The sequence below is a fragment of the Fundulus heteroclitus genome, unplaced genomic scaffold (assembly GCF_011125445.2).
Source record: "Fundulus heteroclitus isolate FHET01 unplaced genomic scaffold, MU-UCD_Fhet_4.1 scaffold_36, whole genome shotgun sequence".
NCBI classification, from domain to species: Eukaryota; Metazoa; Chordata; class Actinopteri; order Cyprinodontiformes; family Fundulidae; genus Fundulus; species Fundulus heteroclitus.
In genome coordinates, this window is record NW_023396770.1 from 1,192,606 (window position 1) to 1,220,176 (window position 27,571).

Sequence of the window (27,571 nt, forward strand, 5' to 3'; positions counted from 1 at the left end):
TAATGTTGCTGCTCTGAGCGTTTCCTCCTGTCAGCCACCCATATGTCCAGCTCTATATCGGCTCTAATCCTAATCACAGAGTGACCCAGAGGGACTCTGCTGCAGCTCACATGCTTTACATGCTGAGTTTGTGCTCTTAAACATTTACAGTTAAGGGTCTCTGGAAACCTTAAAATTAACACAGCATCATAAACTCCTCTGGTGCAAACGTGTCAATAGAAAACCTGTTTTATTTTGTCAGGGATTAACAGAAAAATCATTTCCAGTGACGGTTTAGACCCTCATGTTTACACTGTCGCCTCTAGAACGGATTTAATTACCTTCTGGCATCTTGGTGGACTGGTTTGGAGAGAACAACACAGTCCTCTTTGTTTTTGGTTGATTAGTTTCAAAGTGTTGAGCTTTTAATCGTTGATTTATTTAAACAGGAGTGAAACGATGTCAGCGTTTAGCCAATATCAGGAAGGTAATTTGTTCTCACGCAGTTTAAATCCAGAGGGACTTAATACAACAAATGTTTAGACGGCTCAGTTTGAATGATTCTTTGGTTTTTATCAAAGTCAAAATTCAGATTTCCCGATGGGGAACAATTTAGAAGAAATTCAGAAATGATTTCAGAGAGGACTGTGTGTTAAATGGCCAAATTAGTTTTATGCTCCCAGTAGATTAGAACTGACAATACCAGAATATAGAGCAAGAAATACAAATATTGTTAATGTAGTGATGTATTAAGTTTGTTAGAGCTTAATTTCCTACATTAATAACCGGAGAATATCCACCATAGATGCACATAAAGAACACAGGAAAAGGCCGAGCCCTCCTGGTGTGTGAATAAAACCAAAACATTAAAACCATCTGAGTAAAACAATAATCTAAAAGCTACCAGGCTGAACATGAACTTACAATATACAATTCAATAAAAAAAAACGTAAAATAAGCACCTGATGAATTGAAAACAATATATAGAATTAAAGGGTTATAAAGAAGAAATGCAGTTAATATGTTTGAGACTGAGTGACGCATCACACAAATAAAACATCTCTGACAAGGAAGTGAACGGTTGCTACGGAAACGTCTCGGCGAAATAAACCTTAAATAATTTGTTGCTTTTTTCCGAATGTCAGCAATAATTGCTCGTTTTGTCGGACAGACGCCGAAAGTTGCGGAGTGTTCTCATGTTTTAAAACTTTGCAAAGACTCCTTACAGATAAAATGGGAAATTATGTTGTTTTATCAAAATTGCAAATATCGCTAATCTTTAACAATTTAGCCTTTTCTTCAGATGAAATATATATGCAGTAAATCTAATTACATTCATAGCAAAATATTATGTCCACAAGATGAAAGGGTATGAAAGAATCCACTTATTTATTAATTTTAAAGAAATTGACTTAAAAACATACACTACCTGTGTTGAAAAACTCACTTTTAACAATCAGAAACCTGTAAAAACAAGAACTCTTCTTCAGAAATGTAACTTTTTCTCATGAGCAGATCCCTCGTGTATTTATTTTTTACTTTTTCTTTTGTTGTTCTTGTTATAACAGTCCATTTGTAGAGACCAAAAGGTACACGTTGTTTTATTTTGCACATTTAAGTGTAAATTTATTTTACTTTTGATATTCTAATCTGTAGACAGGCATTACTTTAACACTGTTGTCAGTGCTGATGTTTATTTTGTAATTGTGTCAAAGTTCTTCTTTGTAATATTTGTTTAAAATAAAGTTGGAGGGGGAAAAACATCGGAGTGGGACTCCCTGAAGTGTAAGCAATCTTTGGAACGCAAGATCACGTTTCCCGTTGCTATGCCAACGCAGAAACAGGCTGAAACATTAAAGGAGGATTCCCAAAAGCTGAAGCAGCAGAACCAGAACCAGAACCGGGACCGGAGACGATGTCCGGGTCCGGGGAGCCGGTCCTGCTGGAGCTCAACATGCGGAGGGAGAGCTGGTGCCGGGTGGAGGCGGACCCGCGGGGGTCCTGGCAGAGGAGCGAGCGGAGGCACTACCGGAACCACCTGAGGACCGGCGCCGTGCTGCTGAGCGCTCTGACCGGCAGACAGCAGCGCGGGGCGGCCTGCACCGAGCTGCGGCCCCCGGTGAAACTCCCGGAGAGGAAACACTTTGAGCAGAGCTGTGAGTAGCTGAGGCGTCCGCAGAGAACGTCAGCGTGGGCCTTTATTTTTAGAGAAATAAAAAATAATTATTCACTCCCCGTTTAGTTTATTGGGTTTTCTCACCAGAAATCAATAATGGAACAAAAAATAATTATTATAAAATAGAAAATACCGAATTAAAATACAATCATTCTTCTTTTTCCCCCTTAAAAATACATAAGCAGAAAGTTACATTTAGTTTTTTTTCCCTAGTATGCCGAACTTTAAAAACATAAAATAACTAAGGATGAGATAAAGAAAAAAACTTCAAACGCCCTGCGTCGCCCTGTGACGTCACTTTCCATATATGGTAGGGCGAGTCAGGTATCAACACGGAGCTCACAATGTGACACACCTGGTCACAAATACTTAATATCAATATTTTAGAAATATGATGAATCACAATATGTGGAATATGACTAATCGATGCCAGGATGCAGTGTTCAGTCAGATGTTGTTTTAATTCCCATCCTCAGAAACTCAGAAAGGGCTATATAAGCAGAAAGTATGTGTATAAGCGGCATTATTCTGTATATTAGGTAATGGTTGCATCCAGGTGCTTGTCAATGATTTTCACAATGGAAATAAAGAGAATATTAACTGTTCAAATATTTTCAGAACCAAAAAGCCAACAGGAAGTTGGCGAACGGTCCTCCATTCCTCTCCAAACCTTACCTGTTCTTCTCCTCTCTTTCAGACACGACTCACCTGGTGTAAAAACACGGCGAGGCGATACAAGCTGGAGCGAACAGAACCGGAACTTCCACTTTTCAGAAAGGCTGTGGCAGCAATAAAAGCTCCCCACCATGACTTTATTCCGCCTGCAGCGTTCCTCTGTGTTTGTTTTCTGACGGCATAATCTCACGTCCTGTTGGAGCTTTAAACACGCCGCAGAGATGATGTGAAGATTATCACGTTGTCTCTGGATGATTCAGGCATCCTGGTTCCTCCATGGAGCTTCTAGCTTTCAGCAAATAAAACGTCAGAATAAAGATCTAAAGTTCAACCCCAGGGTCCCTGACATGCTGACCGGACAATTCTCCATGGTGAAAATGAATGAACAAAAATAATAAAATATATATGAATACTAATTGAAAAGGAAAAAACAGGCAATAACAAAACTAAGAAAGAAGAAAAACAGAAATAGAATTTTGCTTTCCAGATGACAGCGATAACATTTTTCATAAACTTCTTTTATTCTGGCTGAGATGTTGTTAAGCTTTCAGGCAGGACACTAAAGCAGCGAGGTTAGCGTAATAACATCATGTTCCAGGAATGTGAGCTCTGACTGGGACGTGTCCACAGCTGCATCATGGAGCCTCATGGCCGGGTTCTGCTGAACAGTCTGTACGCGTTCTGAGTCGTGACGAGCCGAACCGTCTCTGGGGACAGACCTTTGACCTTAGCGACGTAGCAGCAGGACAGAGCGATGTTGGCCGGCTCGTTCCTCTCCTGCGGGGCAGACGCAGACGTCAGGAGGAGGCTGAGCTCTCCGGGTTTGTTCCTGAGGCTGAACGCCATGCAGGGAAACTCACGTGTCGGTGGGGCCCCAGGGCCGGAGAGTCCGTCTCCAGACACACGTGTTCCAGAGGGATCAGCTGGATGAGCTTGTCTCTCTGCGGGGAAACATCCAGTCACACGTCAATGTTTGATGTAGAACAGCATCAGAGGGACAGATGAGAGCATTCCTGGACCCGGATCTCCACCTGAGCCTTAGAAACAACGCTGCATCACTCTCTGGTTAATGTGCCAGAATTATCTAGAACAAACTGATCAGAGGATGGATGGATGGAAGATAAACTGATGGATGGATGATAAACTAATGGATGATAAACTGATGGATGGATGATACATGGATGGATGGATGATAAACTGATGGATGGATGATAAATGGATGGATGGATGAATGATAAATGGATGGATGATAAATGGATGGATGGATGAATGATAAATGGATGAATGATATACTGATGGATGATAAATGGATGGAAGATAAACTGATGGATGATAAACTGATGGATGGATGATAAATGGATGGATGGATGAATGATAAATGGATGAATGATATACTGATGGATGATAAATGGATGGAAGATAAACTAATGGATGGATGATAAACGGATGGATGATAAACTGATGGATGATAAATGGATGGAAGATAAACGGATGGATGATAAACTGATGGATGATAAATGGATGGAAGATAAACTGATGGATGGATGATAAACTGATGGATGGATGATAAATGGATGGATGATAAACTAATGGATGGATGATAAACGGATGGATGATAAACTGATGGATGATAAATGGATGGAAGATAAACGGATGGATGATAAATGGATGGAAGATAAACTGATGGATGGATGATAAACTGATGGATGGATGATAAATTGATGGATGATAAATGGATGGATGGATGATAAACCGATGGATGGATGATAAATGGATGGAAGATAAACTGATGGATGGATGATACATGGATGGATGGATGATAAACTGATGGATGGATGATAAATGGATGGATGGATGAATGATAAATGGATGAATGATAAATGGATGAATGATATACTGATGGATGATAAATGGATGGAAGATAAACTGATGGATGATAAACTGATGGATGGATGATAAATGGATGGATGGATGATAAACTGATGGATGGATGATAAATGGGTGGATGGATGATAAACTGATGGATGGATGATAAATGGATGGATGGATGAATGATAAACTGATGGATGGATGATAAATGGATGGATGGATGAATGATAAATGGATGGATGATAAATGGATGGATGGATGAATGATAAATGGATGAATGATATACTGATGGATGATAAATGGATGGAAGATAAACTGATGGATGATAAATGGATGGATGGATGAATGATAAATGGATGGATGGATGACTGATAAATGGATGAATGATATACTGATGGATGATAAATGGATGGAAGATAAACTAATGGATGGATGATAAACGGATGGATGATAAACTGATGGATGATAAATGGATGGAAGATAAACGGATGGATGATAAACTGATGGATGATAAATGGATGGAAGATAAACTGATGGATGGATGATAAACTGATGGATGGATGATAAATGGATGGATGATAAACTAATGGATGGATGATAAACGGATGGATGATAAACTGATGGATGATAAATGGATGGAAGATAAACTGATGGATGGATGATAAACTGATGGATGGATGATAAATGGATGGATGATAAATGGATGGATGGATGATAAACCGATGGATGGATGATAAATGGATGGAAGATAAACTGATGGATGGATGATAAATGGATGGATGGATGAATGATAAATGGATGGATGATAAATGGATGGATGGATGATAAACTGATGGATGGATGATAAATGGATGGATGGATGATAAACTGATGGATGGATGATAAATGGATGGATGGATGAATGATAAATGGATGGATGATAAATGGATGGATGGATGAATGATAAATGGATGAATGATATACTGATGGATGATAAATGGATGGAAGATAAACTGATGGATGATAAACTGATGGATGGATGATAAATGGATGGATGGATGATAAACTGATGGATGGATGATAAATGGATGGATGGATGATAAACTGATGGATGGATGATAAATGGATGGATGGATGAATGATAAATGGATGGATGATAAATGGATGGATGGATGAATGATAAATGGATGAATGATATACTGATGGATGATAAATGGATGGAAGATAAACTGATGGATGATAAACTGATGGATGGATGATAAATGGATGGATGGATGAATGATAAATGGATGAATGATATACTGATGGATGATAAATGGATGGAAGATAAACTAATGGATGGATGATAAACGGATGGATGATAAACTGATGGATGATAAATGGATGGAAGATAAACGGATGGATGATAAATGGATGGAAGATAAACTGATGGATGGATGATAAACTGATGGATGGATGATAAATGGATGGATGATAAACTAATGGATGGATGATAAACGGATGGATGATAAACTGATGGATGATAAACTGATGGATGATAAACGGATGGAAGATAAACGGATGGATGATAAACTGATGGATGATAAATGGATGGAAGATAAACTGATGGATGGATGATAAACTGATGGATGGATGATAAATGGATGGATGATAAATGGATGGATGGATGATAAACCGATGGATGGATGATAAATGGATGGAAGATAAACTGATGGATGGATGATACATGGATGGATGGATGATAAACTGATGGATGGATGATAAATGGATGGATGGATGAATGATAAATGGATGGATGATAAATGGATGGATGGATGAATGATAAATGGATGAATGATATACTGATGGATGATAAATGGATGGAAGATAAACTGATGGATGATAAACTGATGGATGGATGATAAATGGATGGATGGATGAATGATAAATGGATGAATGATATACTGATGGATGATAAATGGATGGATGGATGAATGATATACTGATGGATGATAAATGGATGGATGGATGGATGATAAACTGATGAATGGATGATAAATGGATGGATGATAAACTGATGAATGGATGATAAATGGATGGATGATAAATGGATGGATGGATGATAAATAGATAGATGACAAATGGATGGATGATAAACTGATGGATGGATGATAAATGAATGGATGATAAACTGATGGATGGATGATAAACGGACGTCTGTAACTGACCATATCTTGTTTATGGCAGTCGGTCATTTTCCTCTCATGCTTCCTGTCTGCTGTGGATCAAACATTCAAACGCTCTAAGCCTCTAAATGCAAAGATAGAGAATCTTCTTTCTCTAATTAATGAGTTTTGTGCTTTCCTTCTTGATAAAGATTAAAATCCTCCACAACACAAAGTTTAAACAACACAACAACAAAAATAACGTGGAAGCAGAACTTATTCTCTGGAAAACCTTGAAAACATTTAAAGTTTTACAGCAGGGGTGTCCAAACTTTTCGGTTTGAGGGCCGATATTATCAAGTCAGAAATACTCAAGGGCCAAAAAATTAATAAGTAGAAAAATAACAAAGACATGTATATAGTTATTCAATTTTGCATGACTTTGTAACCTGCTCTACTTTGGATCTACAGTAAATCACTGTAGATCCAAAGTTAAAAACAAGTTTGCTCATTTACTTTATTAAAAGATGGTCACCATGTTTGCACATTTTTTAGGCTCAGTTGAAAACTAACAGCATTCTTTTTGGTCCAGCAATAGAAGAATAGGACTTGGGTCAGTATTCCTTCTGAAAAGACCTGCTGCATTTGGCTAAATTTGATCAATTAATTCAAGACAGATTTCTGCACATTTGAGTTAAAGACCTCAGAGAGATGTCGTCACAATTACTATGAAATGAAAGAAATCTGGTTATTAATAGATGAATACCTTGGGTTGTTAACTTGTCTTTAATAAGTTTTCCCTCATTAGAAGTAAAAGTTTCCATCTGCATCAGCCTCCTGTGCTGCTCTTTAATCAAATGCAGGTGGCTTCCTGGTCCACATGTGAGCAGACGTGAAGATCCGTCCTACCTGCTGGTTTCTGCAGACAGCGGGGGGGAAGGAGAAGAAGTAACCGGCCTTCACCCCGTCCAGAGCGACCGACGGCCTCCCAGCAAAGTTATGCAGCAGAGCTCGGCTGATCCCTGCAGAGGAACACTTAGAGACTCAGAGCGTCCTCACCTGCATGGAGACGGACGGAGACGCTCACCTTGCTGTCTCATGGCGTCTATGGTGACCTTAGCCGCTGACCGGGAGTGGACGTTCCTGCACAGACAGCAGAGCGTTGCAGCGATTATACGTCTCCATAGGTTTAGATCTGACTGAACGACACGCGTAAAAGAGTCAGGCTCTCTAGTTCTCTTCAGCAGAGAATGTTTGGAACGTCTTTGCTGTGTTTAGCCAAGATGATTTCCAGATAAAGTTGTTTAGCTCCCACTTTGACTGAAGCAAACACGCTAAAGACAAATACTTAGAGTTTAGCACAGATAGCACATGTAAGAAATAAATGTAAGAAAGGAAAACTGAATATCCTAAAAGGAGTAGAGGAACGTGGAACATCTCATTACAGCTCTCGACATCTTTAAGGAAAAATAAAGCTTCATAAAAAATGTGTTTTTATTCCTCATACATAAATAAAAAGATATTTTTTGTGGACCTCAAACAGAGAAAGAGACAGACTTCCATGAAGTGATAACAGCGTCTGTCAGAGCCACAGATGAGCCTTTGTTCAGCTTTTAGAGCTCATGAAGAGAAACAACGCCTGACCGTCCTGCCCTGAACTCAGAGGGAACAGGGCTACTCCTAGTTCCTGCACCCTCTCACCTGCACCCTTTCAGGTGCACACTTTCTTTCTTTCTTTCTTTCTTTGTAGTGTCTGGCAATGTTGCATTAAGAATTTCCGTCTTTATGCCACAAAGAGCCCAACAGATTTTACTTTCAGTTTTCCCTGTTATTGGCCTTTGCATTGTAGAGATTTACAACGCTTCACTTTCAACAGGTGTGGTTCCAAGTTCTTTCAAGCACGCTTTTGTTGAGCCGTTACTGAAAAAGTGTAACTCAGATCCTACCCAGCTTAATAATTACAGGTTTATCTCCAAGGTTCCTGTAAAGTAGAAGCAGAACAGCTAATGTCTATTATGGGAAACCATGAGCTCTTTGACATTTTTCACTCTGGATTTTGTGAGCACCATTCCACAGAAACTGCCTGACTTAAAGTTTCTAGTGACATTTTAATGTCTGCAGACTGTGGAGGCTCAACAGCAATGCTTCTCCACCTTACATCCACCTTTGATTATGTTGATCACACTATTTTGATTAATAGGCTTCCTGATGTAGTCGGTCTATCAGGTAAGGCTTTAACGTGGTTTAAATCCTGTCTCTGGAAGATCTTTTAGTGTTTTTGAAAACCAGTTCATGTCTGACTCAAAATACCTGCTAGGCAAGGCAAGGCAAATCTATTTATATAGCACAATTCAGTACAAAGACAATGCAAAGTGCTTTACATGATTAAAATATAGCAAAATAAAAGCAAGTAGGAATAAAATGTAGAAACAAAGAAGAACATTAAAAGCAGTAGAACAGTTTAACTAGAACATTCAAAGGCAATTTTATGTTATGTGGAGAACCACAGAGCTCTGTCTTGGGACCTATTCTTTTTCTTTTATATATTATATTGGCCAGATAATCAGGCAGTTCCCCGATGTGTCTTATCATTTCTATGCTGATGACATTCAGCTTTATTGTTCTTTTAAGCCTACTGAATATTTTAAGTTGTCCTGCTGGATAAACTGTGTTAATGATATTAAACTGTGGCTCTGTGAAAACTACTTGCAGGTAAACTCTGATAAGACGGAAACACTCATCAAATTACAGAAATGAAGAAATTTCTGGGTTTTGGCCTCCTGTGTTAAACCAAGCCTCAGAGAACTTTGGCATAATTGTTGATTCTAATTGCATCATTCTCGCGAATTTCTCGAAAAATGTTTCTTTCAGCTAATATTCTAAGCTTTGAACTTTGGTGTCAAAGGCTGAATTAGAGATGATTATTTGTGCTTTTATTTAATGTCGTCTTGACTAACAGCCTTTTATATGTGTGAATAATAAAGATGCACAATGCTGCTGTCAGACTTTTAACCAACATGAGAAAGAAACATTACCTCAGTTTTAATCTCTTTATATCGGCTACCGGCACATTTTAGAGTTCATTTTAACATTTTAGTCTTTACTTTTAGAGCTCCAGCTTATATTACCGACCTTTTACATCCATGTTCTCCTTCTCGTAGCTTCAGATCCTGCAGCCAAAGGCGGTTAATGGTTCCAGGAACTAATTTCAGGACCAGAGGGTCTGTTACAGCTGAGGCCCCCAGACTGAGGAAGGTGTTAAATTCATCTTTACGCTGTCTGGACTCTGTTCGTTCTTTTAAGAAGCTGCTGAAGACCCACTGGTTCTAACTGGGTTTTAACTAGCTTTATGCTATGATGTTGTAATTATTCTGCTTTATCTTTTTATATTTTCATGTTGTGTTGTTTTATGGTTGTTTTTTATTGTGAAGCACTTTGTGGTTTTATCCTGTGAAAGGTGCTACATAAATAAAGTTTACTTACTTAATTACTTTACAAGTGGAGCCTTCCTGCTTTCACCATAGAGCTCCGCTTGATTTTTAAATGCTAGACACTTTATTAGATTTTATTCTGGGACTATTTCATGTTCAATGGACACAGAAACAGGTAGAAGAGGAAAAAAGGAGAGAAACAGACGCAGCGCTAGAAGTGAGAAAGGATGATATAACATCCTGTGAGTCTGCTTCTACACCTGCAGAGAGAGATATAAAAATCCTTTCAGCTGCATATTTTTCTTCTCAACCTGGGGAGTCAAATTTGAAGCTATTTTAATGAAAGTAATTAAAGAGCAAAACACTTTAAGAAAATATGAGAGCAGAGAACAGGTTTGTATCCCGGTTAATTAGTTAAAAATGTGGTCAAACTAGGGATGCATGATATTAGAAAATGGTGCGACAGCAATAAAGTTAATAAAGATTGCAGAGATTAGATCTGCTGCGATGTCGCCTGTTTTCTTCCTCTGCCTCTCACCTGCTCCTGCTGAGACAAAATATGACATTAGCTACTTTCTAACAGCTGCAATATATTAACCAGCAGTGATTTCTCTCCAGACAGTGATGGGAATATTGTACGCTGACACTGTGATGATGATATATTCTGCAACTTTAGACTTTCCTCCATAGAAACTCACACTCAGCCATTTCTGACATTGTTCTGTACATTTAATCATATTTCACTCTTTCCAAAGGTCTTTAAGAGAATAAAAATGTGTTATTAGTTATTGGACCTATTGAGAGCCTTCAGAGGCAGGTCTTAAATCTTTGCTTTTAGCTCACACAGGTAGGTCCAGCTCCTGCGCCACTTCCAGCTGTCTGATGAAGACCCTCATCTGGTCGTCTCTGTCCTGCTGGGTCCTTTAAATCAGGACTGTCAGCCTCATTTCTTCTATACAGGGCCACTTTGGCATCATCAAGTCATTTAAAGGGCCGGTTGCTCCTGTATTGATGACACTTTTGATTTCATGATTTAATTTCAGTTCACATAAAAATGTAAAAAATTCACATTAGCATAAATGTAGCACCTTAGGCCAAGTTTATATGCAAAGAAAGTTACACTTCTCTTTCTGGACATTTCTGGGTTGTTTTAATGTGTTGTGGAAATCTGACATCTAGTGGCAGGATGCTGTTACTACACGGTTAAAAAAAATCAACATTCCCTACAGGAGGCTCAGTTTTAGCCACTGTATAAACTTTAAAAGGATTTATGCCTCTACTTTATGACATAATCTGCCTCTTTTGGGTCTTGAGGGCCAGATAAATGGACCTGACGGGCCGGATTCGACCCGCGGACTTTGGGTTTGACACATGTTTTAAACTATATATCGGCATTAACATCAGCATCGTGCCTCTGTGTTTCAACAGGGGGAGGAGGTTGGCGGTGCGGTTTCTGTTCGGTCATGTGACAGCGATGCGTCACAGCCAGGAGTGTGTGGCTTGTTATTTCAAGCAGAGATTAAAAAGCAGCGTGTGAATCTAGAGTCAGTCAGTACAAAATTTTACATAATTTGACCATCACAAAAAACGGAAATGTGTGTGAGAAGAAAGCTAACACACAAACACACACACATCATTAAATATCGGTTACTCCATATAACAACAATACTGATATCAGATATCAATATTGGCCCAACTTTTCCTCTTGGTGCTTCTATACTTTCAAAAATGATCAAAAGTGAATTCCAGATGTAAATTAACATACTTTCTGAAATAACAGACTTTATTTTTACTTATTGTTTGTTGCACATATGATGTTTATAAGAGCATAAAGAATATTATTGATATTGTTAATAATTTTAATACAGACTAACCTATCTCTGGTAAATGTTATGTCTTGTTTCCTCATATTTTTGTTTACCATCGACCTGCAGTGAGACTACTGTTGCTCCTGTATTGATGACACTTCATTTCAGTTCACATAAAAATGTAAAATTATCGACAGTAACATAAAAGTAGCACCTTAGGCCCAGTTTATAGTTTATCTGCAAAGAAAGTTGATATTGGGGTGAGTTCCACTTTAAACTCATCATTCTGCATCACTTCTTCTCTTTCTGGATATTTCTGGGTTGTTTTAATGTGTTGTGGAAATCTGACATCTGGTGGCAGGATGCTGTTACTACACAGTTAAAAATCAACATTCCCTAGAGGAGGCTCAGTTTTAGCCACTTTATACACTTTAAAAGGATTTATGGCTCTACTGTATGACATAATCTGCCTTTTTTGGCGCTAAAGGGCTGGATAAATGGCCCTGACTGACTCGGATTCGGCCCGCGTCAGGGCCGAATCCGAGTCAGTCAGTACAAAATTTTACATAATTTGACCATCACAAAAAAAACGGAATGTGTGTGAGAAGAAAGCTAACACACACACATAATTAAATATCGGTTATTTCATATAACAGCAACATTGATATCTGATATCAATATTGGCCCAAATCTTCCTCTTGGTGCATCTATACTTTCAAAAATGATCAAAAGTGAATTCCAAATGTAAATTAACATACTTTCTGAAATAACAGATTTTATTTTTACTTATTGTTTGTTGCAGATATGATGTTTTTAAGAGCATAAAGAATATTATTGATATTGTTAATAATTTTAATACAGACTAACCTATCTCTGGTTGATGTTATGTCTTGTTTCTGTGTATTCATGTGTTTTTCCTCATATTTTTGTTTACCATCAACCTGCAGTGAGACTACTGATGAAAATTAGCACTTGTGGCTAAATCTGACATCTTTACATGATGGTCTATTGTTGATTAATATGAATTCTCCCATTATTAAAAAAACAAATTGACTCTACACATTATAATACATGTAAATAAAGCATTTTATTAATGAAGAACTTTTACCTGTCTGGTTCTGTTGATCACATCCTGAAGATCCTGCAAAGAGGAGAAAATGTTTTAGCTGAAGATCAGCTACAGACTAGAGCCTTTAAAAAGTCTTCATACTACTTTAAATGTTCCTCATCTTCTCACATTACAACCACAAACTATGAAGAAACAGAACGAACAGGAGTGGGAATTGGAAGCAAAATGATTCCTGGTTCCAGAATAAATTAGAAATAAATATCTGAAACGTGGGAGCGGGGGTTCTCCCTCCAGCAGGACCACAACTTACAGCACTATGGCTTACTTGTGTTTCAAAACGGCCTAGTCAAAGTCTAGAACTAAATCTAACAGCAAATCTGTGGCCAAAACTGACAACTAATGTCCCCAGACGTTCTCCATCCAACCTCGCTGAGGTGGAGATGTTGAGACAAAACCTGAAGACCTGCAGCCAAAGGTTGTTCTGCAGAACATGGACTCAGCGGCGCTGAAAAGAGTTCTTTGACTTTTACAAACGTTCCAAGCTTTCTGCGGTTCTCAGCCTCCTGCGTTCGTTTTAAAATGTAAAACAATAAAGATCAGCATGAACCATGTGGTGGAAGCTCAGGAGGTAGGAGGCAAGGAAGCAAGGAAAGGGCAAGTACTGAGTGAATGAGGAATAAATAAAGGTAACAAAGAAGGATAGAGGGAAAGCCACAAGGATGGAAGGACGAGGACACAAGGAAGAATAAAAGAGGCAAGGGAAGGACACAAGGAGGCAATGACACAAGGTAGGATACAAGGAGATGACAAAACAAGGAAGGAAGGATACAAGGAGGCAATGACACAAGGAAGGAAAGAATGAATGAAGGAAAGAATTAAGGAAGGGTACAAGGAGGCAACGCCACCAGGAAGGACACCAGCAGTGAGGTAAATAAGTACTAAGTGAAAAGCGCTATGTTTGTGGTAGTGAACAGTCTTGTTTTTTAATTCACATCCAGTTTCTGTGATGTTCTCCAGAAAACTCTGTTATCTGAGGACTTGCCTTTTGGAACTCGGTGGCTGATATGTGACAGTGGCAGTCCACGAAGCTATAATCCATTAAAACCTTCAGAAAACAGGGCTTTAAACTGCGTAGCTAACGGCTAACAGCTAACAGGAAACACAACAAACCGACTTCCGGTTGGCGGCGGATATCGACCTCTAACCCGGATGTAGAGGAAATTCCAAACAGATCGGGCGCTAAAGGATGGAGCAGGTTCAGAACCAAAGGGACAAAGGTCCAGATCAGGACTTCAAGGTTCGGCTGACGTCCAAGAGGAGAGCCGCCGAGCTGCTGAAGAGCGGTTCCGAACTTTTACGAAGCGCTCTGGACGGACAGCCGGAAGTTCCCGAAGAGACGAGGAGAGACTTCCTGCAGCAGCTGCTGGCCGTGAGTCCCGCAGGGTTCTGCCGCTTTAGTCCTGCTGCGGTTCTCCTGCTGCAGCGAACAGAACCGGGCTGCTGAGCTCGGTTCTCCAGCTGAGAAGGTTCTGTTAGAACCGGAACCAGGTGTCCGAGCAGAATGACGCATCTGGTTGCTTCTGGGAGCAGGAAGATACAAATGCTGCTGTTTAACGCCTCGCTTAGACTCAGACCAGGTTATTAACATTAAAGACTTCTTAACCGCCCAGATTAAATGTTATTCATGAAACTCTGGGAGGAGCTGCATCATCTGGGTGACGAACCCTTTTTATAAAACTAAACATTTTTTATAAAAAATAACCGTAATTTCCTAAACAATAGAAAGTACCCCTATAGAAAGTACCATGGGAGCTGTGGGGTGGACCCTCACAGTTCCAAGCAGTGAGTTTCTGAAAGGGAACTTTAAATATGTGGAGAGGAACCTTTCTATAAAGTGAGTTGTGGAAAGAACCGCGTAGCTTTCAGGCTCGTTTCAGAGCAGATCTGTCTTCACCGTCGTCTCTAAATACATTTAAACTCTTTTTGCATCTCAGCACAGAGAAATATCTGGAAGGGATCGCTGCCCCTCTGATCTCGCCGTTTGGTCTGTTTATCTGGACTGAAAGAACAACGTTACCAACACATAAATGTGATTAAAGAAAAAGGTTCTTAGAGAATCACGTTTACGGCCGGTGCTTTGTTTTAAACATCGTCACGTTTAAAACAAAGCACCAGGTTTTTATCAGCAGATGATGTTTGGGTCTTTGCAGAACTTCCAGGCTGCGGTCCGGCTCAACGTTCTGGTAGACGGGCAGCCCTGGGACGAGGCTCCAGATCTACAAGGTCTTTAAATATGCTGCTAAAAGCTCTCTGGTTCTGCAGAACCTCGTCTCCCTGCTTTTAACACCGTCTCCTCAACAGATGAAGAGATTCTGGACCTGGAGAGCCTTCTGGACGACGCCATCCTGGAGACCTCCAGCAGGCGCCATTCATACCCCAAACACATCCGTCCTCACGTGGTCAACGCCCTGAAGGCCCAGCGGAAAGTCCTGGTTGGTTAACGTCTACTATCTCACAACCTTTTGACTTTTTCCTCTGTGGTCTGAGGAAAAGTCGTAAGATGGGAGCCTCGACTTCCTGTGAGAAACCTGCTAACCAGGAGCCTGTTTAATGAGCCGTGGGAGTAGTTCTGCTTTCCAGAACCTGTACGCTGCTTTTCACGGACTGGTTCAGTTCTGGAGAAGCACGTCGATATTTATCTAAAACTGAAGCTTCGTCCACAAAGCTACCCTGTAAGTTACAGAAACTAATCTTTACACGTTTTGGACAATAGTCCAGTAGGTCTGAACAGAAAAACGTAAAAGTTCTGAAAAAAGTTCCAAACGATCCCACAGAAGAACTCCTTTCATCACTAAATACATAAATATGAGTTACGGTGAAGCGTCCTGTAAACTCTGAGCTGTGAGAACCTGGAAATGTTGGTGTTCTGACAGCTAACCTGTAAGCTTCAGCAACATAACGTGTAAATTTGTTCCAAATACCCGTAATTATCTGAAGTAACCTGGAGGTTCCTGCAGAGCACAGCGTCCAGGAAAGTTATCTGTAAAACTCTGAGGTTTGACCGTTGAGTCGCTGGAAAGAAATCTGTACGTTTCTGAATAAAAATCACACATTAGTTGGATTATTTGTGGTGAAATTAAAATAATAATAATAATAATAAGTGGGAGATGGTGTAATATTCTGTGGGCTCTTTGTGTTTCAGGGTTTGTACGAGACTTCAGTCCAACCTGAGCCTCTACAGAGAGATCCAGATCAAGGTGAGCTCTCGTCTTTGATCCATTTAAATTAGAATAAATGTTTCATGCTGAGATTAGCAGGAATAAAGGTCACATAAACTGCAGCGATGCAGATTTAACCCAAAGCTGTAGTCCTCATCGCCACCAGCAGAGGGCGCTCTCGCCTTGTTAAACTGCTCCCAGCAGGCAGAAAGAAATGCGGTACCGCGCGAGCTATTTTTAGAAACACAACGTCACGATGACGTCACATCACGTGGTACGCAGTGGGACAAACTCCTGAAAATCCGCCGTTGTTTCGCTGTAAGAGACGTGTGTTAGCCTAGGTTTTACTCGGTAAACGACTGCTTTTTCCAAATCTAAGACCATGGTTTTTAAACATTGTTGCTATGGAACGTGCAACAGCGACTCGAGGTACGCTGATCGGCCGCATATGAAGGATGTTTTCTTCAAGACTGCCAAGGAGAAATGTGTACGCTTGTTACACCGGGGCGGTCGGCCTACACAACAGTTCAACCCGGAAAAAGTTACCAAATTCAAGTACATATGTAGCAAGCATTTTGTCGGAGGAAAGGGCCCAACCGAAGAACATCCTGACCCAATTCCAGCGACATCAAGTCAAGGTAAGAGTATTTTGGTGGCCGACATGTTAATAAAGTAGCGCCTGCTACCATGACAGCATATAGGCTATCATGGTAGCAGGCGCTAACATGATAGCCTGCTACCAGGATAGCTTACTCAAAAACATTTCAAATGACACAAACATTAAACAGATACCCATTCCTGGACGGTGATTGCAAACAACAACAAAAAAAACGGCCAACGCTGCCATGATCGCCGCGCAGGAAAAAAAAACAACGCTTACCGTTCATCAACTCGGCCCGTTTTCCAGTCTTTTTAAGCCCTCGAACCTCAAGCCATCGTTTGAGCTGAAGGTTGGTGTGTTCTTCCACAGTTCGACCAGTAATCCGTGTGCCTGGAACATCGTCTTGGGAAAGTTTAACGGCTATAAAGTCGGTCATATCTGTTATCCGTGCGTTCTCTCCTGTATGCTTTCTCTCCTGTATGCCCTACCTAAGCGGCAAAAGGGGCGTTGCTCTTGAGACGGTGACGTCACGTGCGCGGTACCGCATTACAGTTTCTGCTATAAAACGTTAAAACATGAGTCAGTTTCTGCCTCTTCCAGCTAGAAGCTAACATCTGACTCCAGCGTTGGAGCATTAAGGCGGCTGAAGACATCAGATTAATTAAATATGCTACTTTTTCCAATAACTGGTCTTCCAGCCGAGTTTGCGAGCAGAATATTTCTGGTTCTGGCTCGGCTCGTTTAAACCCGGACGGCTCCTCCGCCCAGAGGAACGCCGTCAGAGCAGCTGAGGCTGAAGTCAGATCCTGAAACGTTTCAGCGCTTCTCCTTCACCTTTTTCAGGGCGGAGGAAACGGGTCACAGTAGAACAGAAACGGCTCGTCTGCTTCAGGTCAGGACCGGGTTTGGGTCGCATGACCCGAGTCCAGCTGACCAGCAGCATGAATGTAGCAGAGACGTTCTGGATCAGAACCTTTAGGTCTGCGCTTTGAGCACATGTCTGATTTCCTGCTGAGAAGCAGGTTGCCGCCAGGGCAGAGCTTGCTCGGCACCGCCAGCAGGACAGAGGTTCTGCTGAGAACCTGCTGCCACCACCGACCTGCTTCCTAAAAGCAGAGGCAGACAACCAGAACGGGTCGCCGTCCGTCAGGTTCTGGTCCATAAGCTGGTATCCAGCGGGTCAGAGAGGATCGCAGAAGCTTTATGATGATAAATTATTATAAAAACGGTTCTTCTGAAGCGCCTCAGCAGCTCTGTCTGTGTTTCCAGAGAAGATCATGAGCGATCTGTCAGCGGCAGCTCCAGGGATGGCCCAGAAGACCGTCCAGGTGCTGAAGGTACGTCCTGCAGAACCGGTCCTCGTCCTCCAGAACCGGTCCTCGTCCTGTAGAACCGGGGCTCGTCCTGCAGAACCGGTCCTCGTCCTGCAGAACCGAGCCGACGCCTCACTCCCCGTCTTTGTGTCCCTGCAGGCCATCGACGCTGTGCAGAAGCAGGCCCAGGGTCTCTGTGAGGTCCTCCACATGAAGCCCAGCTCCGCCTCCCTGCAGATCCACAGAGAGGTTCTCGGCTCCGCCTGCCGACCCGAGGCTCCGCCTCCTGCGGGCGGCGCTGCGAGGAGCGGGCGGCCCGTCAGGAGAGCGGCGGAGGAAGCAGCGGCGATGGGCGGCTACGTGCCTGAAACCAAGAAACCGAGACGCAGAGCGGGAGAAGATGTGGCGGAGCGACGCTTCCTGCTCTGAAGGCCACAAAGCCACCGAGAACTTTCTGGTCCAGGAGGCGGTTCTGGTTCCAGCTCATTAAGACGAGGAGAAGTTAATGGTCCAGACCAGCTGTGAGCTTCTGCCAGATGTTCACAGCTCTGAGGACCTTCACAGATCTTCTCTTTAATGTTTCTTTAACGTTCCTCCTGTTTGTTCATAGTTGTTAAAAATAAAGAAAGTCTTCTTTCTGGATCGACTTGAAGCAAAATTATTTGTTCTGATGGTTTCCAGCTAAATAAAATAATAAATCCCATTAAGTTTGTGGTGTTTGAAATAATTAATATTATGCAGCTTTTTAAATTTATCAACCTTTCATTAAGTTTTCTGTTTAAAAAAAGCTCCACCTGAGCTGCTGGTCTCTGCAGCTCCTCCAGAGCCACCATGGTCCTCCTGCTTCTCTGATCAATGCTCTCCTGGTCCAGCCTGTCAGTCCAGGTGGACGTCCATGTCCTGGTAGGTCTGCAGGAGGTCCATCCTCTCTCCAGGTCCAGAAGATGATCAGAACTCTGGGAGGTTCTGTAGAACCTGACCTGCTGGAAACTGGACCAGAACTTCATCCCTGACCCGTCTGCTGGGATCCTTGATGCTGGAGGTTCTGTGAAGAACCAGAACCTCTGCAGTCAGACCCAGCTGAATAATCTGAAGGCTGATGGTGTCACTGGGTTCTGTTCGTCGGTACCAGGAGAGGAGGCCGAGCTGCCTGCCACACTTTTCAGATCATATTCATTAAATATATTTTTGCTCCACTTTGTGACATAAATCTGTCCAGGTGTGAAAACAGAAACTTTTTCTTTATATTTTATGCTTTTTACATTTTTCTAACTGGACTCTGGTTCTGACCGAAGCTTCGCTGCTTTTAGGTGAGTTCTGCTCTGTTAGGTAAATGTAAAACGGGTCAATGAAGTGGACCGGCCCATTTCCTCACCCTGGACCGGTACCGGTTCTGTCCTGATCATCCTCTCTGCGGACCTGATTGGACCTTCTGAGTCAGAGGCAGAACCAAACCTCTCAGTGATGGACCGCCTGGTGGCCTGCAGGAACCAGAACCCGGGGCAGGTTCTGGTGGACCCAGAAAACCGGGTCCACAGAGGTTCGTGTTCCGTACCAGCCCAGAGTCACCTGACTTCTGTAAAGTCAAGAGGCCACTTCTGTTAAAAAGGCCCGAAACCGAAAAGTGATGTGAAACCCGGACACGTCCAGAATCTGCCAGAAACACGTCCCCGTCCAGCAGAACCCCACGCACAGCGTGTTCTGCTCCTTCTGCGCCCGGTTCCGGTCATGTCCGACTGCGATTCGTCCTGCCAGCCTCACCAGGACCACGTCCGGTCCAGTCAGCTCTGTGATGGATGGACGGTAAGGTTCGGCCGCCGCAGCTCCGTCCGGACCTCCGGTTCCGATCGCTGACGTGTCTGTGATTGGGTCAGTGTTTGAAGGATGAAGGACGCAGGCTGAAGAGGAGAGAGAAGAACCGGGTCGCGGCCCAGAAGAGCCGGAAGAGGCAGACCCAGAGAGCCGACCAGCTGCACCAGGTGCTTATCGGAACCGGGCGGGTCTCCCCGGCCCACATTCACCCAGAACTTAACCTGCAGGCCGGGAAGGTTTGTCTGGATCATCACCTTTGGACTTTGGCTGTTTCCACTAGTTCTGTGGTTCTGATGGACCAGAGCTGGACAATTCAGTAGATCTATGATGCACCGACCATCAGAACCTCTTTAGCAGGGCGGGGTGGAGGACCAGAGTTCTGGGATAAGGTCCTCTGGACAGAGGAGACCAGAGATTTGGACCAGAACCAGACGCAGCAGATCAGGGCGGTGGAGGGATGATGATCTGGGCTGATGTTGTAGAAAGTGCTGCTCTGGATGGAAGCAGAGAAGCAGCCAAAGTCCAAAGGTTAGGAACCTCCAGGTTCTGATGTGCAGATGTTCTCTGGGTCTGACGCAGGTCCAAACCTGGAGATGGAGAAGAGCAGCAGGAGGTTCTGAGAAACATGCAGCCTCACAGATTTTAGACAAAGCACCAACTCAGAGTCTAGCTGTGAATTTAAAACATTTTAACCTTTTTGTTGTTTTTCTCTCTCCTGTCAGACCTGCGAGCTGCTGGAGCAGAGGAACCGCAAGCTGAAGAGAGAGGTACCAGAACTCTGACCCTGGTCCAGTAGAACAAACCGTGTCCTGCTGCATTAATTAGAAACATTTTAAATAAACCAATTAACCTGTGAACTCTGCTTCCGGTGGACCCACCCTTTCCCTTCCCGGTTCCACACGGTACCGGGAACAGAGAGATTAAAGCTCAGTGGTGCAAATATGTTGTTCAAAGGGGGAAACCTGCTAAATCTGTTTTAAACTAAAGAAAAAAATGGTTTAAACTGGTAATTAGAGTAAAAAAATATCTAAAAATGCTTTAAAATTAATCCATAAACTGATGAAATGTCACAGTTTTAATAATAATATTAATGATGCTGTTGGGTTTTGTCTCCAGGTGGACTCTCTCTCTGAGGAGCAGAACCTCCTCACCGAAGCTCTCAGAGCCCACGAACCTTTCTGTCCCATCATGCACTGCGCCTTAGCCCCATCCTGCATGCAGGCGGACAGCGCTGCGGCTCGCCCGCTTTAAGCATAGACATAATATAAAATGTATTTATATATATGTCTATGGCTTTAAGGATCTCCCTGCAGGCTGACAACACAACGCCTGACCGCTAGAGGGCGCCGGTCTCCTCCGTAGCAGCCTGGGAGACTCTGCTGCCCTCTGGCGGCCGCAGAGGATCATCACACATCAAGTATTTTTTTTATGCGTCTCTTGATCGCAATGCAATCGATAAGTATTATTTCCTACAAATACATTTCCCTTGTGTTAAATCTAAAAAAACGTTCAAATTATTTCCAAGTAAGAATTTTTTAACTATAAATAAAAAGAAGTACAAGATGTATTATAAAGTCTTAATATGTGTACATTTTTAATATTGTTCATTAATTATTGTCTAGTAGATGTAATTTCAACATTATGGCGTTTAAAATTATGTAATTTCATCAAAAATAATAAATGATATAAAAGGTTTGTTTTTTTATTGGTGGCTCAGTTTCTTATTGCAATTTTTGTTATATTTTTGCAATCTGTAATAATCCAAGATTAGCAATAAAACATGAAGTTTTTTTACGGATTATTTTGTATTTTGAAGCTATAAAAGCTTCAGCTCTTCAGGGAAGGCGGTCCACAAGGTTTTGGGTGTTTATGGGAATTTCTGACCAGTCTTCCATTTGTGAGGTCAGACACTGATGTTGGAGGAGAAGGCTGTCTGCACTGCATGCTGGGACCAGTCAGGCCTCTCTTCCACCTCTTCAGCGCGTCCAGAAAGCTGCGGCTCGTCTTTTAACCGGCCCACACGGACCCGAACAGAACCCGGCGGTCCTGTCCAGACCGGATTAAACTCCTTCATGGTCGTCCTCCTCCCTGTCTCTCTGACCCGCTTCAGCCTCGTGTTTCTTCACGGACCCGCTTCTGTCGGTGGAACCAGAAACTGGGCTGAAGCTCAGAGGAGATTCCAAAACTATGGAACTACTGGTTTTAAATCTCTCTTGAAGACAAATTAATTTTCAGACGTTTTTGACCCAGCTTGAGTTGATTTGTTTCTATTTTTCATTTTATTCTGATTTTATTGTTTTTTATTGCTGTCATTTGTCTCGGTTTCATCTGCTTTTTGTGCTGCACAGCTCTTTTTATTTATAGATACGTTTATAAATAAAATGTATTTGGAAAATTTTTGGAGGATGAATTAACATCAAAAATCAGATGAGATTAATTCTAATTGTTGTTAATTGACTTTAATTAAACAAGACTTTGAGTTTCAGTGTTTGAACATATTCATCTCATATCATTTGTGTGTTTTATGTCATAAATAAAACGCGTCAGCCAAGACGGGGTGTACTTACATAGCATGAGGACTTTTTCTGACATCAGTGAAGAAGTAGTTTCAGCGGAAACTAAAGTGAGTTTGGAAACTGCAAATCTCTCTGGTGTGTCATAATTTTCCTGTGATGGACGTGTTGACCATCACCAGTCATCCCATGATGCAACAGCAATGCCTCTGGTGTGTCACCTGGTCTCCCTGAAGGGTCGTTTTAAAGTCCCTCAGGCTCACCTGCAGTGAGAGTGTCAGGAACGGTTCTGATGAACCCGAGTTCAGCCACTCACTGAGCTTAGATTGAAGAGTTTACTGAAGAGAGAACCAGGGAAGCTGAGATGTGAGATGTGAAAGTGCTGAAAGGTTCATGGGGAGACAGGCAGGTCAAAAAGTGCGCCATGACAGAGAGAACACCGCCATGCTTTGGTTGTGCTGGCGAGCAGCAGCATCCTTTTCTCTTTCACTTTTCCTTCCTCTTCCGTTCTGAGGAGAATCAACGTGAATTTCATCATTATTGTAGAGCAACAAAGTGGATTCCTGCTAAACGGCCCTGACGATTTTACCTGGAAGGCGTTTTCTGAGCCTTCTCAGAAGAAGTAAGAAGAAGTAAAAGCGGACAGGAGAAGAAGCATCAACGTACCAGGAATCATCTGTGCTAACGTCTCTGGAGTTTAAAACGGCCGTGTTGTCGGGAACTTTGACTCAGCTTTGCCTTTTAAAGGCTGATTATGGTAAATTAGCCTCAGTGCAGAGTCACGTCTGAGGTTCTTTTCTAGGTGGACTCATCCTGACAGAGGAAAACCCAGAAGATGCTCAGTGTCTGGCGTTTCGTCACGTTTCAACCACAGACGTTAAATATGTTTAAACCGGGAAGAACTGAATTAATTTAAAGTAATAACAGTAATAATGACACTGTCATTGTATCTAGAGTTATTATTACATTAGCTACCATGATTCTTATTGCTGCTGTGTTCCTGCACTCACAAAAATACAGAAAGAATCTAAAACAAAGTAAATTTAAATACTTGGACTTTCATGTTTCTTTTTGTTGTTTTTTGTTGTTTTTACGTATCCTGTCTGGGAGCGTAGCATTAATTGTTGTCCTGATGCCAAAAGCAGATTTTACTTTCACCAGTGGAGCCTTACTGCTTTCTCCATAGAGCTCTGCTTGATTTATAAATGCAAAAAGCTTTATTAGATTTTATTCTGGGACTATTTTATGTTCAATAGACACAGAAACAGGTAGAAGAGGAAAAAAGGAGAGAAACAGACAAAATGCTAAAAGTGAGAAAAGGAGAAAGAGAAAGATGAGAGGAAAGGTAGAGAGTGATATAACATCCTCTGAGTCTGCTTCTACACCTGCAGAGAGAGATATAAAGAACAGCAGAACCAGCTCTCGGTCTGAGATGTCCGAGGAGAGGAAGCAGTAAAAACCCGACCTGCCAGCAGGTTTTCTTGTCTCTGTTCATCTTGTTCTCTTTCTTTCATCACAGCAATAAAGAAGTAAGATTATCCTTAACATGTTTGGGAAATAAAACTAAATCCACCACCAGCATGGCTCTAAATACGTCTGCAACAAACTGCGACTAACAAAGTGTTTAAAAAGGCGTTTATTGCAAAGTAGCTCAGGAAAAAGCTTATGATCACTGGATGTTTTTGCTTGTTGTTTATTATTGTTTCCGTAATCAGTTCATTTCTGTGTTCATTATTGTTAGAATGGTGTTGCCATACAGGTTAATTCCCTTTAGGATTAATTTCTTGCTTATTCCTTGTGGAGTGTTCGCTGAGCATTTTAAAGTGTGCAGGGCTGTCCCACATGTTTCACTCCTGTCCCACAAACTGAAACTGGAGAATTTTAAATTCTATTCTTGATTTAACAGGAAGCCAATGAAGGGAAGCTAAAACAGGAGAAATATGATCCCTCTGGTTGATTTTCATCAGAACTCTTGCTGCAGCATTTTGGATCAGCTGAAGGCTTTGAACTGCATTTTGTGGACTTCCTGATAGTAAAGAATTACAATAGTCCAGCCTTGAAGTAACAAATGCATGGACCAGTTTTTCAGCATCACTCCTGGACAGAATGTTCCTAATTTTGGCGACATTCCTGAGGTGAAAAAAGGAAACTCTGGAAACCTGTTTAATATGGGATTTAAATTACATGTCTTTGTCAAAAATAACACCAAGATTTTTTACTTTATTACCAGAGGCCAAGTTAATGCCACCCAGATTAAATGATTGGTTAAGAAGTTTATTTTTTGAGGACTCTGGCCCAAAGATTAAAACTTCTGTCTTGTCAGAATTTAAATGCAGGAAATTTAAAGTCATCCAGCTTTTGATGTCATCAAGACATGACTGCAGTCGAAGTAACTGATTGGATTCATCAGGATTTATGGATAAATATAGCTGAGTGTCATCAGCATAACAGTGGAAATTAATCCCATGCTGTCTGATAATTTTGCCAATCGGAAGCATATATATAGTAAAGAGAATCGGTCCAAGGACTGAACCCTGTGGTACTCCACAGGTGACCCTAGAGTTTGAGGAAGATTTATTATTAACATGAACAAATTGGAATCTGTCCAACAGATAAGATTTAAACCAGCCTAATGCTTTCCCCTTAATCCCTACAGTATGTTCAAGTCTTTGTAGGAGAATATTGTGATCAATTGTATCAAATGCAGCACTGAGATCTAACAGGACAAGTATAGACACAAGTCCATTATCTGAGGCCATGAGAATATCATTAGTGACCTTCACCAGAGCTGTTTCAGTGCTATGATGAGCTCTGAAGCCTGACTGAAACTCATCAAGTAGGTCATTACTTTGTAAATGTTCACATAGTTGATTAGCAACTACTTTCTCAAGAATTTTAGATAAGAAAAGAAAATTAGATATAGGTCTGTAATTTACTAACTCATCTTGATCAAGAGAAGGTTTCTTTAATCCCATGCTGTCTAATAATTGGATTCTCTGAATATTACCAGTTCAACTGTAAATGTTTCACAGATTAAGCGAGTACAGAACCAGGACTTTAAGAAACATGAACCTAACAACTTAACGGGCCTTTTGAAAGAGACAGATTTTCTGGATCCTTGCTCACTTTCTCTGCATCATCAAAGGTAATAGGAACAAACAGTGAGCCGGGTCCATGTTTGTTCCCAGCTGTGACCTTCAGCCTCGCCGCCACAGGAAGCCACCGGCACATTGTGACACTGCTGTTTCATCAGTTAGCTCGCCTCCGCTTGTGACTCGATTGCATCAGCTTCCCCATAAACGGCGTGAGTAACAGAGATAGCTCTCTCAGTTTCCGCCTCCTTCCCTCTGGTTGCACCTTGACCGCCTAGGAGCCACCGTCCCTCGCCGCCGTGTGCAGGAGAGGCAGCGGCCGGGCCGAGGGTTCATTGGTTCAGCAATGCATGAAGCAGCAGACCTGAGTGGAAACATTGCAAAGAAGGAACATTTCAATTCAATTCAATTCAATTTATATAGCGCCAAATCATGAAACATGTCATCTCAAGGCACTTTACAAAATCAAGTTCAATCATATTATACAGATTGGGTCAGATTATACAGATTGGTCAAAAATGTCCTATATAAGGAAACCAGTTGATTGCATCAAAGTCCCGACAAGCAGCATTCACTCCTGGAGAACCGTAGAGCCACAGGAAGAGTCATCTGCATTGTACATGGCTTTGCTGCAATCCCTCATACTGAGCAAGCATGAAGCGACAGTGGGAAGAAAAACTCCCCATTAACGGGAAAAAAAACCTCCGGCAGAACCGGGCTCAGTATGAACGGTCATCTGCCTCGACCGACTGGGGTTACAGAAGACAGAACAGAGACACAACAAGAGAAACAAAAAAGCACAGAAGCACACATTGATCTAGTAATCTGTTCTACATTAGATGGTAGTAGCGGGTGAGCCGTCTTCTCTGGATGATGTCACAGTTAACAGAACGCCAGACCAGGTGTACCTACTATGAAGAAAAAGAGAGAGAACAGAAAGTTAAAGCAGAAATGACAACACATAATGCATAATTGAAGAACAGTAGAACTCAATATAGTGAGAAAATTAGATCCTGATATACTCCAGCAGCCTAAGCCTATAGCAGTAAAACTATAAAGGTAGCTGAGAGTAACATGAGTCACTAGTTATAATTTTTGTCAAAAAGGAAAGTTTTAACATTAGTCTTAAAAGTAGACAGGGTGTCTGCCTCACGGACCAAAACTGGGAGTTGGTTCCACAGGAGAGGAGCCTGATAGCTAAAGGATCTGCCTCCCATTCTACTTTTAGAGACTCTAGGAACCACCAGCAGACCTGCAGTCTGAGAGCGAAGTGCTCTGTTAGGAACATACGGGGTAATACAACTCTGGTGCCAGCAGATTTGATCCCAAAGTGGACGGAGGTCCGGCGTAATGATCCCTGCAGGGTGTGTTGAAACTTTGGCCTCCTACTTCTACTTTCATTTCAAGTATGGGCGCGTTTCTGTGAAGAGCTCGTTCAGTGAAACAGAAAGTACTTCACACACAGAGGTCTGTGCAGTTTGTGCTGTCACTCTGTGAGCTGCTGTGCAATAAAGGAAAAAGTTCCTTCATGGAAAACAAAATAAACTTTTGAAACGCTTCAAACTGACAATAAAAGCGCGGTCATGTTGGAGCCTGCTCGCTCCTGTAACGCCTCTAAACTTTCCACTGATGTGGTTTAATTAATGTCTGCAGGAATGATGGCTGAACCTTGGCTCACCCCCTGAAAAAACATGTCAGGGCCGATTTTATCTTTCCATATTTTCCACGTCGCAGCAGAAGAGCAACTGGAGTCAGTTTCCAGCTCGTCTTTAAAAGATTCCCCCGTTTTGTTTTTGTTTCCAAAGCTCTGCTGTTGTGCAACTCTCTGATAATGATGGACACCCTTTAAAAATGACAAACTTTAAATGACTGGTGACGCATTCCAGTTCAAT

The 27,571-nt window shown here is 41.8% G+C and overlaps 4 protein-coding genes across 4 annotated transcripts; 3 read left to right on the forward strand and 1 right to left on the reverse strand.

Moving 5' to 3' along the window:
• Positions 1-1,780: 1,780 nt before the first annotated feature.
• Positions 1,781-3,162, forward strand: LOC105934361 (spermatogenesis-associated protein 45-like). The gene is made up of 2 exons (XM_012874303.3): positions 1,781-2,135; positions 2,853-3,162. The coding sequence occupies exons 1-2, from the start codon at positions 1,895-1,897 to the stop codon at positions 2,870-2,872; spliced, it is 261 nt and encodes an 86-aa protein (XP_012729757.2). The 5' UTR covers positions 1,781-1,894; the 3' UTR covers positions 2,873-3,162.
• Positions 3,163-3,332: 170 nt separating this feature from the next.
• Positions 3,333-14,240, reverse strand: tatdn3 (TatD DNase domain containing 3). The gene is made up of 7 exons (XM_036130386.1): positions 14,173-14,240; positions 13,170-13,202; positions 11,097-11,167; positions 7,910-7,965; positions 7,732-7,844; positions 3,691-3,771; positions 3,333-3,607 (listed from the first exon to the last, which is right to left on the reverse strand). Exons 1-7 carry the CDS (start codon positions 14,227-14,229, stop codon positions 3,476-3,478), a joined length of 543 nt encoding a protein of 180 aa, XP_035986279.1. The 5' UTR covers positions 14,230-14,240; the 3' UTR covers positions 3,333-3,475.
• Positions 14,241-14,256: 16 nt separating this feature from the next.
• nsl1 (NSL1 component of MIS12 kinetochore complex) lies at positions 14,257-18,962 on the forward strand. The gene is made up of 6 exons (XM_012874374.3): positions 14,257-14,559; positions 15,341-15,413; positions 15,492-15,622; positions 16,333-16,387; positions 18,219-18,286; positions 18,422-18,962. The coding sequence occupies exons 1-6, from the start codon at positions 14,377-14,379 to the stop codon at positions 18,689-18,691; spliced, it is 780 nt and encodes a 259-aa protein (XP_012729828.2). The 5' UTR covers positions 14,257-14,376; the 3' UTR covers positions 18,692-18,962.
• Positions 18,963-19,990: 1,028 nt separating this feature from the next.
• Positions 19,991-21,472, forward strand: batf3 (basic leucine zipper transcription factor, ATF-like 3). The gene is made up of 4 exons (XM_012874305.3): positions 19,991-20,065; positions 20,137-20,241; positions 20,797-20,841; positions 21,191-21,472. Exons 1-4 carry the CDS (start codon positions 19,991-19,993, stop codon positions 21,323-21,325), a joined length of 360 nt encoding a protein of 119 aa, XP_012729759.2. The 3' UTR covers positions 21,326-21,472.
• The last annotated feature ends 6,099 nt before the right edge of the window (positions 21,473-27,571 follow it).